Source organism: Choloepus didactylus, chromosome 27, assembly GCF_015220235.1.
Source record: "Choloepus didactylus isolate mChoDid1 chromosome 27, mChoDid1.pri, whole genome shotgun sequence".
Taxonomy (NCBI): Eukaryota; Metazoa; Chordata; class Mammalia; order Pilosa; family Megalonychidae; genus Choloepus; species Choloepus didactylus.
Window position 1 is genome coordinate 18,257,595 of NC_051333.1, and position 16,541 is coordinate 18,274,135.

The 16,541-nt window shown below is 39.3% G+C and overlaps 1 protein-coding gene across 1 annotated transcript in view; it reads right to left on the minus strand.

Annotated features, from left to right (window-relative positions):
• Positions 1 to 16,541, minus strand: part of LOC119521689 (zinc finger protein 260) — a 129,351-nt gene that overhangs the window by 85,047 nt on the left and 27,763 nt on the right. Inside the window, exon 3 of the mRNA XM_037820266.1 lies at positions 880 to 973. Coding sequence (XP_037676194.1) covers positions 880 to 973 — 94 coding nt within the window. The remainder of the gene's footprint in view (positions 1 to 879; positions 974 to 16,541) is intronic.

Here is a 16,541-nt window from a genome sequence, read left to right on the forward strand (position 1 = left end):
TGAAGGAAATATTTTCGACAAAAAGAGAAGAAATAAATAATTTTATTACAGAAAGCATTCTAGATAGTAAATGAGTGGGCCAGGAGTAGATGCCTATAGCATGGGAAGTGAGGAAATTAGTGCTATTGAACAAGGTTATCTATATATTATCTAGACGTCAGCCAAAGATGTCCAGAAATGAATAATCAGCTGACAAATTGAAAATATCTATCTTAGAAAATATCTTATGACCAAAATTTTAAAATTTCTTGCAGCCCAAGTTCATTATTATGTCATATATCACTATTGCATGCATGATAAGAATTATTCCTTCTAATGAAAAATTATTTAGCAAATACATTTTAGTGGCTTCAGAGTATTCTATTATCAGTTTTAATCATGGTCTTATTTTTAGATATGGTTTTACTCCTTAGACAATTGGAGTTAGACAAGGTCTTTTCCAATTCTTGGAGTCTATAATCATCTGCTATCTACGTGTGACTGAAGCCAATCAACACCAAATCCAATATACCTGGAAACACAGGTCTGTGGAGAAATTGAGTTTGCCCATGTGTTGTCAAATGGATCTATCTGCTCTTTTTCTCTATCCAAGAATATTACAGGGGATAGAAAATGCCTCCATCTAGGGATTTCACTTCTATGCTAAAACTACTCTTGTTAAGACTGAGCACATAGGAGTGCTGAACATTATTTGGAGAATAGAGAGGCACACAGGAGGGACACTGTGTTGTTTTGGCTCTAGCCAAGAGATAAAGTAAGAAATTGTGGGGATGTGAGGAAGGCTTGTTATTAGGACTGTTTAGCGGGAAGTTTCAGAAAAAGGAAACATTCATAAGGCATAAATGACTATTCACAAAGGAGAGAGAAATAGCAACTTACATTGTCCATACTTAGAACCATAAAAAATTGGTCAGGCAATTCCACTTCTGGCATGACAGCGTGAGGAGCTCCACGGACATGCTCCCCAGTGAAACTGGTGAAAATTATTTAAAAAAAAAACAAAAAAAAAATCCATTTAAAGTCTCTGGAAATGGCCCTATGGGCATACAGAAAACAAAGAAACATTTATTCAAGAAGACTCCATAAGAACTGTGAGAGTTTGTGGAATTTGAACCAACACCTGTCCTTCCTCACCCCTCCGATCTCTGTGAGGAAAAAAAACACTCTTCTCTAGACTGGTAAAACCAAGAACACATGACATTTTCTCCCCACCCCAGACTCTCAGACAGAGGGTTGTCTTTCCAGGAGGGGGTAGGACATGAGTTATTTCTCATATTGCCCCCAGTTACCTGTTGCTTAGGCTAAGTTCTGGGTGAGTGCAGACGAGGAATCAGGGATCCCCTCTTCCACCCAGATCCGTCTTGTGAAATGGAGGTTCTGCCTTGGACACAGCACCTCTGAAAATACTGGGGTCCCAATCACCTTCACTCTGGCTTGTGGGGTGGCAAGTCAAAGAAAGTTGGAGCTGCTATACCCCCAATCCACCAAGTGATCAGCTCATAAAGTAGGGGTGCCACTCAGAAAATACTGTCCTTGCACCCAGCACCAGAGCCACAGCCATGGCTTAGAGATTTTCCCCAAGAGGAGAAACAGATCATAGAATCGAGTTCCTAAAGGAACTGATTTCATTTGCAATAATTTTGAGAAGTTTAAGTCTAACTGCTCTCAAAAACTGTGGATGTTTTGTTGAAGGCAATTAGAAGATTTATAGATTCAGTGGAGACATACACTAAACTGTAGGACAGCTAGTTTGTGCAAAGAAACATGGAAAGAGAGAGCTTTGTAGAGCCCTCCTATTCTCAGAGCAAACCTCAAACATTGACCTTGGGAACTACATTTCAAAGTGGCCCAAATTTGATTGCAATAGTCTGTGAAGCAACTTACACCCTCAGGCATTGCTGAAAACAGTAGAGCCATCAGACCAAATTAATGGAGCTTAACAGCTCGAGTGTGTCAGGGAAAGAAACAGAGAAAGACAGCCCTCCTGAAACCAGTGTCATTGGAAGGTGGCTCTGGGAATACCCAAGGATGCACCCCTGGGGAGCAAAATTAGAGGTTTCACACTGCAGGGAGAAAACAGACTTCATTAAAATTATCCATGCAGTCACTAAACAAGTAAACAAGAGAGAGATGGGAGAAAAGCTATACTGGGCTGTGGAAATTACTCCAGTTGGTAAATCAAATCCACAAGAACAAAGAGAACCAGAAATTATAAATAAGAAGGTTAACATAACAAAAGCTATAAATGTATACAAGCTCTCCTAACTTCTTTAAAAGACATAAAATTATATAAGGTAAAAATTATAACGATGGTTGGGTTTGAAACATTTATAGCTGTAATGGTTTAAAAATATTACCACAAAGTGGGTGTGGGGGTGGGGTGGGGAATAGAGCTATATAGGAGTCTCATTTCTCACTGGAATTAAGAAAGTATAACTCTGAAGCTGTTTCTGAAAAGTTAATATTTACATGGTAAGTATTAGAGTAGCCAATAGGAAATAAGTAAAAAAAAAATACAGTGAAAAAAATTAAAGGAATTAAAATGCATAAATAGAAGATATACACTTAATGGGAAAAAAGCAATAAAGGGGAAATAGAGGAACATAGTGTGAAATGGCAGACATAAGTACAACTATATAAATAACAACATTAAATGTGGATGGATTAAACAATCAAATCCAAAGGGAGAGATGGTCAGGCTGGATTTTTTAAAAAAAAGATCAGATAAAAAAACAAGATCCAACTTTATCCTGTCTACAGGAGATACACTTTATATTCGAAGATCTAAATATATAGAATGTAAGGGGATGGAAAAAGATATATCCTGCAAACAACAAGTGTATATTTTAGCAAGTAGAAAAAGAATTAGCACACTTGAAGAGAGTTCAATTGAGATTATCCAGACTGAAGAGCCGAAAGAGAAAATAACAAAGAAAAGTAAACAGTACCCAAGAGACCTGTGGGACACCATCAAGTAAACTAGTATATGCATAATGGGAGTTCCAGAGGGAGAGAAGAGATAGAAAGGGCCAGAAAGAATATTTGAAGAAATAATGACCAAAAACTTCCTAGGATAAACAAAAAGATGGACATTGTGACATACTATAGTCATGTTGCAGAAAGACAAAGACAAAGAGAGACTCTTGAAAGCAGTAAGACAGAGCAACTCCTCATGTATAAGAGATCTTCAATAAGATTAATAGCCATTTCATCTTCAGAAACCATGAAGGACAGAAGGAAGGGAGATGACATATTTCAAGTGCTGAAAGAAAAATATTGTCAACTAAGAATTCTATATCTGACAAAAATATCCTTCAAAAATGAAGAAGAAATAAAATCATACCTAGATAAAAACAAAAATTGAGGGAGTTCATCAATAATGGACTTGCCTTACAAGAAAGGAGGAGGTCCTTCAGGTGAAATGAAACGGCACTGAAGTGTAACTCAAAGCCATATGATGAAATAAAAAGCAAAGGTAAAAAGTGACTACATAGGTAAATATAAAGCCAGCGTTATTATAATTTTGGTTTGTAAGTCTTGTTTTTATTTCCTACATGATTTAAACAACAAAATGCATAAAACAATGATCATAAATCTATGTTAATGGGCACACAATGCATAAAGATTTAATTATGATGTTAACAGCATAAAGGAGAATGGAAAGAGCTGTATAGAAGCAGAGATTTTTGTATATGATGGAAACTCAATTGGTGTGCAGTAAAATGTTGACTTGGCAGATCTCAAATGTTCCTACACTGCCCATTCCAAAAAAGGAAAGACCCTTGATCAGCCACTGGCCCTTGGAATATCTTGCTGATATGCATGTCTTTAGAAACCAGGGGCCTTGGGCCACACTGAATCAGCATGAACTCTGGAGAGGCTGGAAGCTGAGTAACTAAGGCCAGCTACACAGACACTCCAGAGCTACATGACCACCATTAAAAACCCTGGACACCAAGGCTTGGGTGAGCTTCCCTGGTGGACAGTACTCCATATCCGTTGTCACAAACTATTGCCAGAGAATTAAGGACTGTCTGCATGACATCACTAGGAAAGGACAACTGGAAGCTTATCTTGTCCCTCCTGGATTTTGTCCTATGTGATTTTTAACTTTGCTGATTTTAATCTCTATCCTTTCATTGTAATAAACCATAACTCTGAGTTTTTCTGTATTCTGTATGCCTTTCTAGAAAATCTAGATCCTAAGAGTAGTCTTGGGGATCCCCATGCACAATTGGTATTGATAGCAGAATAATTGGGAAAATGCTCAGTATAGTCCTTTAGCTGGTAAATGCTGAGTAGTCTTTGGTAGTTAGAAACGCTTATTATAATCAAATCACTCAACTAGCTTTGATTCACTTTAAGCTTGAAAGCCCTTACTAGCATAGTCTGCTGTGGTCTAATTTTAAAAGCTTACACTCTTTTTCTTGGTACATTAATGAGATCTTTTCCCAGCTCTACTTGTAGGGATTAGATATCACCCCCCGAAAGGGTCAAATCCATATGGACTACATCAGTACTTTCCTCCCTTTTAAGGACAAGATCAGAGGACTGAATGGTCAACAAAGAGAGAAGGGCCTACAAGATAACAGGATATGCTGACCACACAAAATGAAGCAGACAACCATTACTCAATTTTAATGAATCCTTTTTTTTCCCTTTTATTATTTTTTTTTCTGCTTTCTTCTGAACCTTTGCCATTCCTTTGCTTGTTTGAACTATGAAAGCTAAAGTCACCTTTCTCACTTCAAACTAGTCTTGGAAAGATTTTCATTTTCTCCAGTTCCTTGTTGATGCAACTTCAATAAACTTCCCTTCTCATCAAAGCAAAGAGACTTGTTTCTCTGATGCGGGATCAGATGGGCCTAACTGTATAGGACAGTGTTTTTATTACGGTGTTCCAGTTTGCTAAAACTGCCGGAATGCAAAATACCAGAAAATGGATTGGCTTTTACAATGGGGGTTTATTAGTTCACAAATTTATGATTCTAAGGCCATGAAAATGTCCAAATTTAGGCATTAAGAGGTAGGCCTCTGAGGAAAAGGCCACTTGCGTCGGGAATCTATGTCAGCTGGGAAGGCACGTGGCATCTGCTGGTCCTTTGGTCCTGGGTTGCATTGCTTTCAGCTTCTGATTCCAGCGGCTTTCTCCTTAAGTATCTGTGGGTTCTCACTTAGCTTCTTCATGGCAAACTCTGGGCTTCATCTCTTAGCTTAGCATCTCCAAATGTCTGGGTCTGGGTTGGCTCTAAACTCTCTTTAAAATGTCTCTGCCTTTTATCCTCTCATAGAGGATACCAGTAAACTAATTAAGACCCACCTTGAATGGGCAGGGTCACATCTCCATGGAAATAATCTAATCAAAAGGTCCCATCTACAATTGGGTAGGTCACAGCTCCATGGAAACAACCTAAGCAAAAGATCCCACCCACAATAGGTCTGCACCCAGAAGAGTGGATTGAAAGAACATAGTCTTTCCTTGGGTACATTACAGTTTCAAACTGGCACAGATGGTAACAATTTAGCAAGCCAGACAGAAGCTGCCCAATCTGCAGCTCATCAGCTGCAGGGCTCTCTTGGACCCCCCAGCTCCATGCCTAGCAGCTGCCAGGGAATTCTTCCTGGAGGACTGGGACTGGAGGGTCCAGGTAGACTGCCTGCCATGGATGGACACCACGTATATCTGGGTGAAGGTGACTTTGCAGTCAGGACTTTCCCTGTGCTAGGTAAGTGCGTGATCTTTCGGTGTGTTCACTTTCCTTCCTTTTTTTTTTAAGCGTATTTCCTTTTGTTTTATTTAGCCTATTGTGTGAAAAGAGATCATGCATGCAGACCCAGGTTTGAGCCCCAATATCTGTTACCCTGGATTTGTGGTTTTCCTTTTGAATGTGTGCAGTTTGTGCAGTTTGCAGTGTGTGGGGAATCAGTTGTTTGAGGAGCCCTACTCTGATCTTCTGTCTTTGTGATTTCTGTTGACATTGCTCAGCCATGGGATACTCTCAAAGTATGCTGGCTACATCTCCTTTGGGAAGTATTCTTAATGATTGGTCTAAATTTAGAGAAAGTCATTTAAAGAAGGAATTGTTAGTACATTATTGCAACTCTGTGTGGCCACAACATAAATTAAGTAAAGGGGCAGAGTGGCCAGAGAATGGGACTCTTGACCTCCAAGTGATTATCCAATAAGAGATGTACTACAAGAAAAACAAGAGATTACAGGAAATGCCCTATATTCAACTATTTGTGGGATTGTGTAAAGATAAAGACATTGTACAAAGACTTAATTTACTGTACCTTGAGGATTCAGAGGGAGCTCTGTGGGAGGAGCCTGTTGCAAGAGAAAAGGAACCTATAGAGGAGGCTGTAAAGCATTGTGAGGTGTTTAAAAGGAAGCCCCTGGGGAGGTGGGGCAAGATGGAGGACTGGTGAGCTGTATGTTTTAGTTACTCCTCCAGGAAAGTAGGTAGAAAGCCAGGAACTGCGTGGACTGGACACCACAGAGCAATCTGACTTTGGGCATACTTCATACAACACTTATGAAAACGTGGAACTGCTGAGATCAGCGAAATCTGTAAGTTTTTGTGGCCAGGGGACCCGCACCCCTCCCTGCCAGGCTCAGTCCCGTGGGAGGAGGGGCTGTCAGCTCCGGGAAGGAGAAGGGAGAACTGCAGTGGCAGCCCTTATCGGAAACTCATTCTACTGATCCAAACTCCAACCATAGATAGACTGAGACCAGACACCAGAGAATCTGAGAGCAGGCAGCCCAGCAGAGAGGACACAGGCATAGAAAAAAACAACACGAAAAACTCCAAAATAAAAGCGGAGGATTTTTGGAGTTCTAGTGAACATAGAAAGGGGAAGGGTAGAGCTCAGGCCCTGAGGCTCATATGCAAATCCCGAAGAAAAGCTGATCTCTCTGCCCTGTGGACCTTTCCTTAATGGCCCTAAGACTCACTGTGTTCCAGAAGGGGAAGAAAAGGGTAAAGGCCTAGGAAGAGTATTCAAAGAAATTGTTGGGGAAAACTTCCCAAATCTTCTAAACAACATAAATACACAAATCATAAATGCTCAGCGAACCCCAAATAGAATAAATCCAAATAAACCCACTCCGAGACATATTCTGATCACACTGTCAAACACAGAAGAGAAGGAGCAAGTTCTGAAAGCAGCAAGAGAAAAGCAATTCACCACATACAAAGGAAACAGCATAAGACTAAGTAGTGACTACTCAGCAGCCACCATGGAGGCGAGAAGGCAGTGGCACGATATATTTAAAATTCTGAGTGAGAAAAATTTCCAGCCAAGAATACTTTATCCAGCAAAGCTCTCCTTCAAATCTGAGGGAGAGCTTAAATTTTTCACAGACAAACAAATGCTGAGAGAATTTGCTAACAAGAGACCTGCCCTACTGGAGATACTAAAGGAGCCCTACAGACAGAGAAACAAAGAAAGGACAGAGAGACTTGGAGAAAGGTTCAGTACTAAAGAGATTCGGTATCGGTACAATAAAGGATATTAATAGAGAGAGGGGAAAAATATGACAAACATAAACCAAAGGATAAGGTGGCCGATTCAAGAAATGCCTTCACGGTTATAACGTTGAATGTAAATGGATTAAACTCCCCAATTAAAAGATATAGATTCGCAGAATGGATCAAAAAAAATGAACCATCAATATGTTGCATACAAGAGACTCATCTTAGACACAGGGACACAAAGAAACTGAAAGTGAAAGGATGGAAAAAAATATTTCATGCAAGCTACAGCCAAAAGAAACCAGGTATAGCAATATTAATCTCAGATAAAATAGACTTCAAATCCAGGGATGTTTTGAGAGACAAAGAAGGCCACTACATACTAATAAAAGGGGCAATTCAGCAAGAAGAAATAACAATCGTAAATGTCTATGCACCCAATCAAGGTGCCACAAAATACATGAGAGAAACACTGGCAAAACTAAAGGAAGCAATTGATGTTTCCACAATAATTGTGGGAGACTTCAACACATCACTCTCTCCTATAGATAGATCAACCAGACAGAAGACCAATAAGGAAATTGAAAACCTAAACAATCTGATAAATGAATTAGATTTAACAGACATATACAGGACATTACATCCCAAATCACCAGGATACACATACTTTTCTAGTGCTCATGGAACTTTCTCCAGAATGGATCATATGCTGGGACATAAAACAAGCCTCAGTAAATTTAAAAAGGTTGAAATTATTCAAAGCACATTCTCTGACCACAATGGAATACAATTAGAAGTCAATAACCATCAGAGACTTAGAAAATTCACAAATACCTGGAGGTTAAACAATACACTCCTAAACAATCAGTGGGTTAAAGAAGAAATAGCAAGAGAAATTGCTAAATATATAGAGACGAATGAAAATCAGAACACAACATACCAAAACCTATGGGATGCAGCAAAAGCAGTGCTAAGGGGGAAATTTATAGCACTAAACGCATATATTAAAAAGGAAGAAAGAGCCAAAATCAAAGAACTAATGGATCAACTGAAGAAGCTAGAAAATGAACAGCAAACCAATCCTAAACCAAGTAGAAGAAAAGAAATAACAAGGATTAAAGCAGAAATAAATGACATAGAGAACAAAAAAACAATAGAGAGGATAAATATCACCAAAAGTTGGATCTTTGAGAAGATCAACAAGATTGACAAGCCCCTAGCTAGACTGACAAAATCAAAAAGAGAGAAGACCCATATAAACAAAATAATGAATGAAAAAGGTGACATAACTGCAGATCCTGAAGAAATTAAAAAAATTATAAGAGGATACTATGAACAACTGTATGGCAACAAACTGGATAATGTAGAGGAAATGGACAATTTCCTGGAAACATATGAACAACCTAGACTGACCAAAGAAGAAATAGAAGACCTCAACCAACCCATCACAAGCAAAGAGATCCAATCAGTCATCAAAAATCTTCCCACAAATAAATGCCCAGGGCCAGATGGCTTCACAGAGGAATTCTACCAAACTTTCCAGAAAGAACTGACACCAATCTTACTCAAACTCTTTCAAAACATTGAAGAAAATGGAACACTACCTAACTCATTTTATGAAGCTAACATCAATCTAATACCAAAACCAGGCAAAGATGCTACAAAATAGGAAAACTACCGGCCAATCTCCCTAATGAATATAGATGCAAAAATCCTCAACAAAATACTTGCAAATCGAATCCAAAGACACATTAAAAAAATCATACACCATGACCAAGTGGGGTTTATTCCAGGCATGCAAGGATGGTTCAACATAAGAAAATCAATCAATGTATTACAACACATTAACAAGTCAAAAGGGAAAAATCAATTGATCATCTCAATAGATGCTGAAAAAGCATTTGACAAAATCCAACATCCCTTTTTGATAAAAACACTTCAAAAGGTAGGAATTGAAGGAAACTTCCTCAACATGATAAAGAGCATATATGAAAAACCCACAGCCAGCATAGTACTCAATGGAGAGAGACTGAAAGCCTTCCCTCTAAGATCAGGAACAAGACAAGGATGCCCGCTATCACCACTGTTATTCAACATTGTGCTGGAAGTGCTAGCCAGGGCAATCCGGCAAGACAAAGAAATAAAAGGCATCCAAATTGGAAAAGAAGAATTAAAACTGTCATTGTTTGCAGATGATATGATCTTATATCTAGAAAACCCTGAGAAATCGACGATACAGCTACTAGAGCTAATAAACAAATTTAGCAAAGTAGCGGGATACAAGGTTAATGCACATAAGTCAGTAATGTTTCTATATGCTAGAAATGAACAAACTGAAGAGACACTCAAGAAAAAGATACCATTTTTAATAGCAACTAAAAAAATCAAGTACCTAGGAATCAACTTAACCAAAGATGTAAAAGACCTATACAAAGAAAACTACATAACTCTACTAAAAGAAATAGAAGGGGACCTTAAAAGACGGAAAAATATTCCATGTTCATGGATAGGAAGACTAAATGTCATTAAGATGTCAATTCTACCCAAACTCATCTACAGATTCAATGCAATCCCAATCAAAATTCCAACAACCTACTTTGCAGACTTGGAAAAGCTAGTTATCAAATTTATTTGGAAAGGGAAGATGCCTCGAATTGCTAAAGACACTCTAAAAAAGAAAAACGAAGTGGGAGGACTTACACTCCCTGACTTTGAAGCTTATTATAAAGCCACAGTGGCCAAAACAGCATGGTACTGGCACAAAGATAGACATATAGATCAATGGAATTGAATTGAGAATTCGGAGATAGACCCTCAGATCTATGGCCGACTGATCTTTGATAAGGCCCCCAAAGTCACTGAACTGAGTCATAATGGTCTTTTCAACAAATGGGGCTGGGAGAGTTGGATATCCATATCCAAAAGAATGAAAGAGGACCCCTACCTCACCCCCTACACAAAAATTAACTCAAAATGGACCAAAGATCTCAATATAAAAGAAAGTACCATAAAACTCCTAGAAGATAATGTAGGAAAACATCTTCAAGACCTTGTATTAGGCGGCTACTTCCTAGACTTTACACCCAAAGCACAAGCAACAAAAGAGAAAATAGATAAATGGGAACTCCTCAAGCTTAGAAGTTTCTGCACCTCAAAGGAATTTCTCAAAAAGGTAAAGAGGCAGCCAACTCAATGGGAAAAAAGTTTTGGAAACCATGTATCTGACAGAAGACTGATATCTTGCATATATAAAGAAATCCTACAACTCAATGACAATAGTACAGTCGGCCCAATTATAAAATGGGCAAAAGATATGAAAAGACAGTTCTCTGAAGAGGAAATACAAATGGCCAAGAAACACATGAAAAAATGTTCAGCTTCACTAGCTATTAGAGAGATGCAAATTAAGACCACAATGAGACACCATCTAACACCGGTTAGAATGGCTGCCATTAAACAAACAGGAAACTACAAATGCTGGAGGGGATGTGGAGAAATTGGAACTCTTATTCACTGTTGGTGGGACTGTATAATGGTTCAGCCACTCTGGAAGTCAGTCTGGCAGTTCCTTAGAAAACTAGATATAGAGTTACCATTCGACCCAGCGATTGCACTTCTCGGTATATACCCGGAAGATCGGAAAGCAGTGACACGAACAGATATCTGCACGCCAATGTTCATAGCAGCATTATTCACAATTGCCAAGAGATGGAAACAACCCAAATGTCCTTCAACAGATGAGTGGATAAATAAAATGTGGTATATACACACGATGGAATACTACGCGGCAGTAAGAAGGAACGATCTCGTGAAACATATGACAACATGGATGAACCTTGAAGACATAATGCTAAGCGAAATAAGCCAGGCACAAAAAGAGAAATATTATATGCTACCACTAATGTGAACTTTGAAAAATGTAAAACAAATGGCTTATAATGTAGAATGTAGGGGAACTAGCAATAGAGAGCAATTAAGGAAGGGGGAACAATAATCCAAGAAGAACAGATAAGCTATTTAACGTTCTGGGGATGCCCAGGAATGACTATGGTCTGTTAATTTCTGATGGATATAGTAGGAGCAAGTTCACAGAAATGTTGCTATATTAGGTAACTTTCTTGAGGTAAAGTAGGAACATGTTGGAAGTTAAGCAGTTATCTTAGGTTAGTTGTCTTTTTCTTACTCCCTTGTTATGGTCTCTTTAAAATGTTCTTTTATTGTATGTTTGTTTTCTTTTTAACTTTTTTTTCATACAGTTGATTTAAAAAAGAAGGGAAAGTTAAAAATAAAAAAAAAAGGAAAAAAAAAAGATGCAGTGCCCCCTTGAGGAGCCTGTGGAGAATGCAGGGGTATTCGCCTACCCCACCTCCATGGTTGCTAACATGACCACAGACATAGGGGACTGGTGGTTTGATGGGTTGAGCCCTCTACCACAGGTTTTACCCTTGGGAAGACGGTTGCTGCAAAGGAGAGGCTAGGCCTCCCTATGGTTGTGCCTAAGAGCCTCCTCCCGAATGCCTCTTTGTTGCTCAGATGTGGCCCTGTCTCTCTAGCTAAGCCAACTTGAAAGGTGAAATCACTGCCCTCCCTCCTACGTGGGATCAGACACCCAGGGAAGTGAATCTCCCTGGCAACGTGGAATATGACTCCCGGGGAGGAATGTAGACCCGGCATCGTGGGACGGAGAACATCTTCTTGACCAAAAGGGGGATGTGAAAGGAAATGAAATAAGCTTCAGTGGCAGAGAGAATCCAAAAGGAGCCGAGAGGTCACTCTGGAGGGCACTCTTACGCACACTTTAGACAACCCTTTTTAGGTTCTAAAGAATTGGGGTAGCTGGTGGTGGATACCTGAAACTATCAAACTACAACCCAGAACCCATGAATCTCGAAGACAGTTGTATAAAAATGTAGCTTATGAGGGGTGACAAGGGGATTGGGAAAGCCATAAGGACCACACTCCACTTTGTCTAGTTTATGGATGGATGAGTAGAAAAATAGGGGAAGGAAACAAACAGACAAAGGTACCCAGTGTTCTTTTTTACTTCAATTGCTCTTTTTCACTCTAATTATTATTCTTGTTATTCTTGTGTGTGTGCTAATGAAGGTGTCAGGGACTGATTTGGGTGATGAATGTACAACTATGTAATGGTACTGTGAACAATCGAAAGTATGATTTGTTTTGTATGACTGCGTGGTATATGAATATATCTCAATAAAATGAAGATTAAAAAAAAAAAAAAGTAATGGACAGCTCTCTCTGCAGAATGGCGGAATGCTGACTTCACTCTTGTGACCCGTAGCCATCAGGAAAAATCGCCTCTTGTTTTCTTGTTGATGTGGAAGGTTACATCAATTGATTTAAGAATGTTGAACAGTCTTGCTTATCCAGAAAGAATCTCACTTGGCCATGATCTCTTCCACAAAATCATCTGGCCTGAAGATTTCCTTTTTTGTGATCTTTTTAAATGATGAATTCAATAACTGACTGGTAACAGGACTATTCAGATTATCTATTTCATCTAATGAGGTAAAGCCAATCTTCACATTTGGATCAAGACATTGCGCTATGAAGATGTGCTGCCCAGAGTCCCTTCATGATGAACATGTTGTCACAGACGCTGGAGGTGCTGGCAATAGACAGTCTTCATTGTCAACCTTTTCAAGATAATCTGAGATGTAAGGGCTGCTTTGCCCAAGGTATCCCTTACTGTTCCAGTTTGCTAATTCTGCTGTTTTGCAAAATACCAGAAATGGATTGGCTTTTATAAAGGGGATTTATTTGGTTACAAAGTTACAGTCTTAAGGCCATAAAGTGTCCAAGGTAAGGCATCAACAATTGAGTACCTTCACTGGAGAAAGGCCATTGGCATCCAGAAAACCTCTGTTAGCTGGGAAGGCACATGGCTGGTGTCTGCTTGCTTCCCGGCTGCGTTTCAAAATGGCATTCTCCAAAATGTTCGCATCAGCTGCCAATGGCTATCTTCAGTCTGTCTGTCTTGGCTGTAGCCATCAGCTCCTTCATTCTGAGCTTTTATAGGGCTCCAGTTAACTAATCAAGGCCTACCCTGAATGGGTGGGGCCACACCTCCATGGAAATTATCTAATCAGAGTTATCACCTCCAGTTGGCTGGGTCACATCTCCATGGAAACAACCTAATCCAAAGGTTCCAACCTAATCAACACTAATACGACTGCACCCAGAAGATGAATTAAAGAATATGGCTTTTGGTGGGACATAATATATCCAAACTAGCACACTTCCTATGGTAGCCAGTTCCAATACTAATAAAGCTGGGACATCTTGGCTCAGTGGTAGGTAGCCAACCCTAACTCCAGAGTATCTAGTGAGTTTGTCCAAGACTGGCTTTAGACTCAGCTCAATCTTGCTTCCTTCCCTTCCTGCCATAGGTTCTTTTTTTTTTTTTTTTTTTTTTAATCTTCATTTTATTGAGATATATTCATATACCACGCAGTCACACAAAACAAATCGTACTTTCGATTGTTCACAGTACCATTACATAGTTGTACATTCATCACCCAAATCAATCCCTGACACCTTCATTAGCACACACACAAGAATAACAAGAATAATAATTAGAGTGAAAAAGAGCAATTGAAGTAAAAAAGAACACTGGGTACCTTTGTCTGTTTGTTTCCTAGCCCTATTTTTCTACTCATCCATCCATAAACTAGACAAAGTGGAGTGTGGTCCTTATGGCTTTCCCAATCCCATTGTCACCCCTCATAAGCTACATTTTTATACAACTGTCTTTGAGATTCATGGGTTCTGGGTTGTAGTTTGATAGTTACAGGTATCCACCACCAGCTACCCCAATTCTTTAGAACCTAAAAAGGGTTGTCTAAAGTGTGCGTAAGAGTGCCCACCAGAGTGACCTCTCGGCTCCTTTTGGATTCTCTCTGCCACTGAAGCTTATTTCATTTCCTTTCACATCCCCCTTTTGGTCAAGAAGATGTTCTCCGTCCCACGATGCCGGGTCTACATTCCTCCCCGGGAGTCATATTCCACGTTGCCAGGGAGATTCACTCCCCTGGGTGTCTGATCCCACGTAGGGGGGAGGGCAGTGATTTCACCTTTCAAGTTGGCTTAGCTAGAGAGACAGGGCCACATCTGAGCAACAAAGAGGCATTCGGGAGGAGGCTCTTAGGCACAACCATAGGGAGGCCTAGCCTCTCCTTTGCAGCAACCGTCCTCCCAAGGGTACCTGCCATAGGTTCTGATCCAAGGATAAGCCTTAGTAAATGTCTTGCCTTTCTGGTGAAGGCCCATAATACAAAGAAAAAATAAAAGCTGTGTTTTAGGAAAGAACATGAAACTATAGCATGAAAGAATATGGTGTATCACAAAGGCAACAGGAAATCAGGAGATGATGTATTTTTGAGTATTAATGATAAATAAATATGAAGGCTGGGAGACCTATATTATAATGGATCTTGGAATTAGGAAGAGGACAGTGAGTTATAGTCAAAAGGAGGCCGTAATACTTTTTCGTATACAACGAGAGCGGTAATGTTTAGGAAAATTCATCTGGTATTCATGTGCAAGATTAACTGAGTCAGTGAGATATAGATTTGGGAAGATCTGACCAAAAGCAATTCAAATTATGATAATATGTAATGATGAAAATCTAGCAGAGGCATTGCAAGGATGATCAAGAAAGGGGTACAAAGGAAGAAATGAATAGATTCTATTTTAAATAAAGGAAGGGGAAAACCACTTTTAAAAGAATCAAAACTACTCCCACCCAGAATTCTTTGCTGAGAGAAAAAAAATTCCCCTAAAATTTCTATGCTGAGAAAAAAATAGTACTATTGTTTCTCTGACAAAAATAACAAGAGTGAATATTTTTTGGTTAAGATAATTTAAACAAACATATTTCTTTGAAAAAAAAAAGTAATGGACAGACATGAAGGGAGTTATAGACAATTAAATAATAATACCCTGGATAAAAGAAAGGCCATGGAAATAGGAAGGAGGGGATGGATGTGAGAAAACAATCTGGAGGCATGGCCAGGAATAATCAGTGACCAATATGGACATGGGAAGTACTTTGGCCAGCCAATTTCTGAGACAGAAAAAATAAACAGTGGTAGAATTCAATATCCTACTTTCAGTAATGGAAAAAACAACGAGGCAGAAAGAAGATCAAGAAAATAGAAGAATTAGAGGACACTATCAACCAAATAGATCTCTCAAACGTGTACAGAACATTTCATTCAACTACATTAGGATATACATTTTTTTATAGTGCACATGGAATATTCTCAGGATGGATCACATGTTAGCTACAAAACAAACCTCAATAAATTTAAAAGGATATAAATAATGTTCAACCATACTACAAGGCAATTAGAGATCAACAGAAGGAAAAATGGGAAAATCATAAATATGTGGAAATTAAGTAACACGCTCAAATACTTTGAGACTAATGACAATGCAGATAGAACACCTAAAAATCTATGGAATTCAGCTAAAGCAGTGCTTAGAGGAAAATTTATACCTTAAATGCCTATACTGAAAAAGAAGAAAGATTGAAAAGTGAATCAGTGGTTTAAAGGGCCTGGGAGAGATGTGGCCCTCTCTCTCTCTAGCTAAGCCAACTTGAAAGGTGAAATCACTGCCCTCCCCCCTACGTGGGATCAGACACCCAGGGGAGAGAATCTCCCTGGCAACGTGGAATATGACTCCCGGGGAGGAATGTAGACCTGGCATCGTGGGACAGAGAACATCTTCTTGACCAAAAGGGGGATGTGAAAGGAAATGAAATAAGCTTCAGTGGCAGAGAGATTCCAAAAGGAGCCGAGAGGTCACTCTGGTGGGCACTCTTACGCACAATTTAGACAACCCTTTTTAGGTTCTAAAGAATTGGGGTAGCTGGTGGTGGATACCTGAAACTATCAAACTACAACCCAGAACCCATGAATCTCGAAGACAGTTGTATAAAAATGTAGCTTATGAGGGGTGACAATGGGATTGGGAAAGCCATAAGGACCGCACTCCACTTTGTCTAGTTTATGGATGGATGAGTAGAAAAATAGGGGAAGG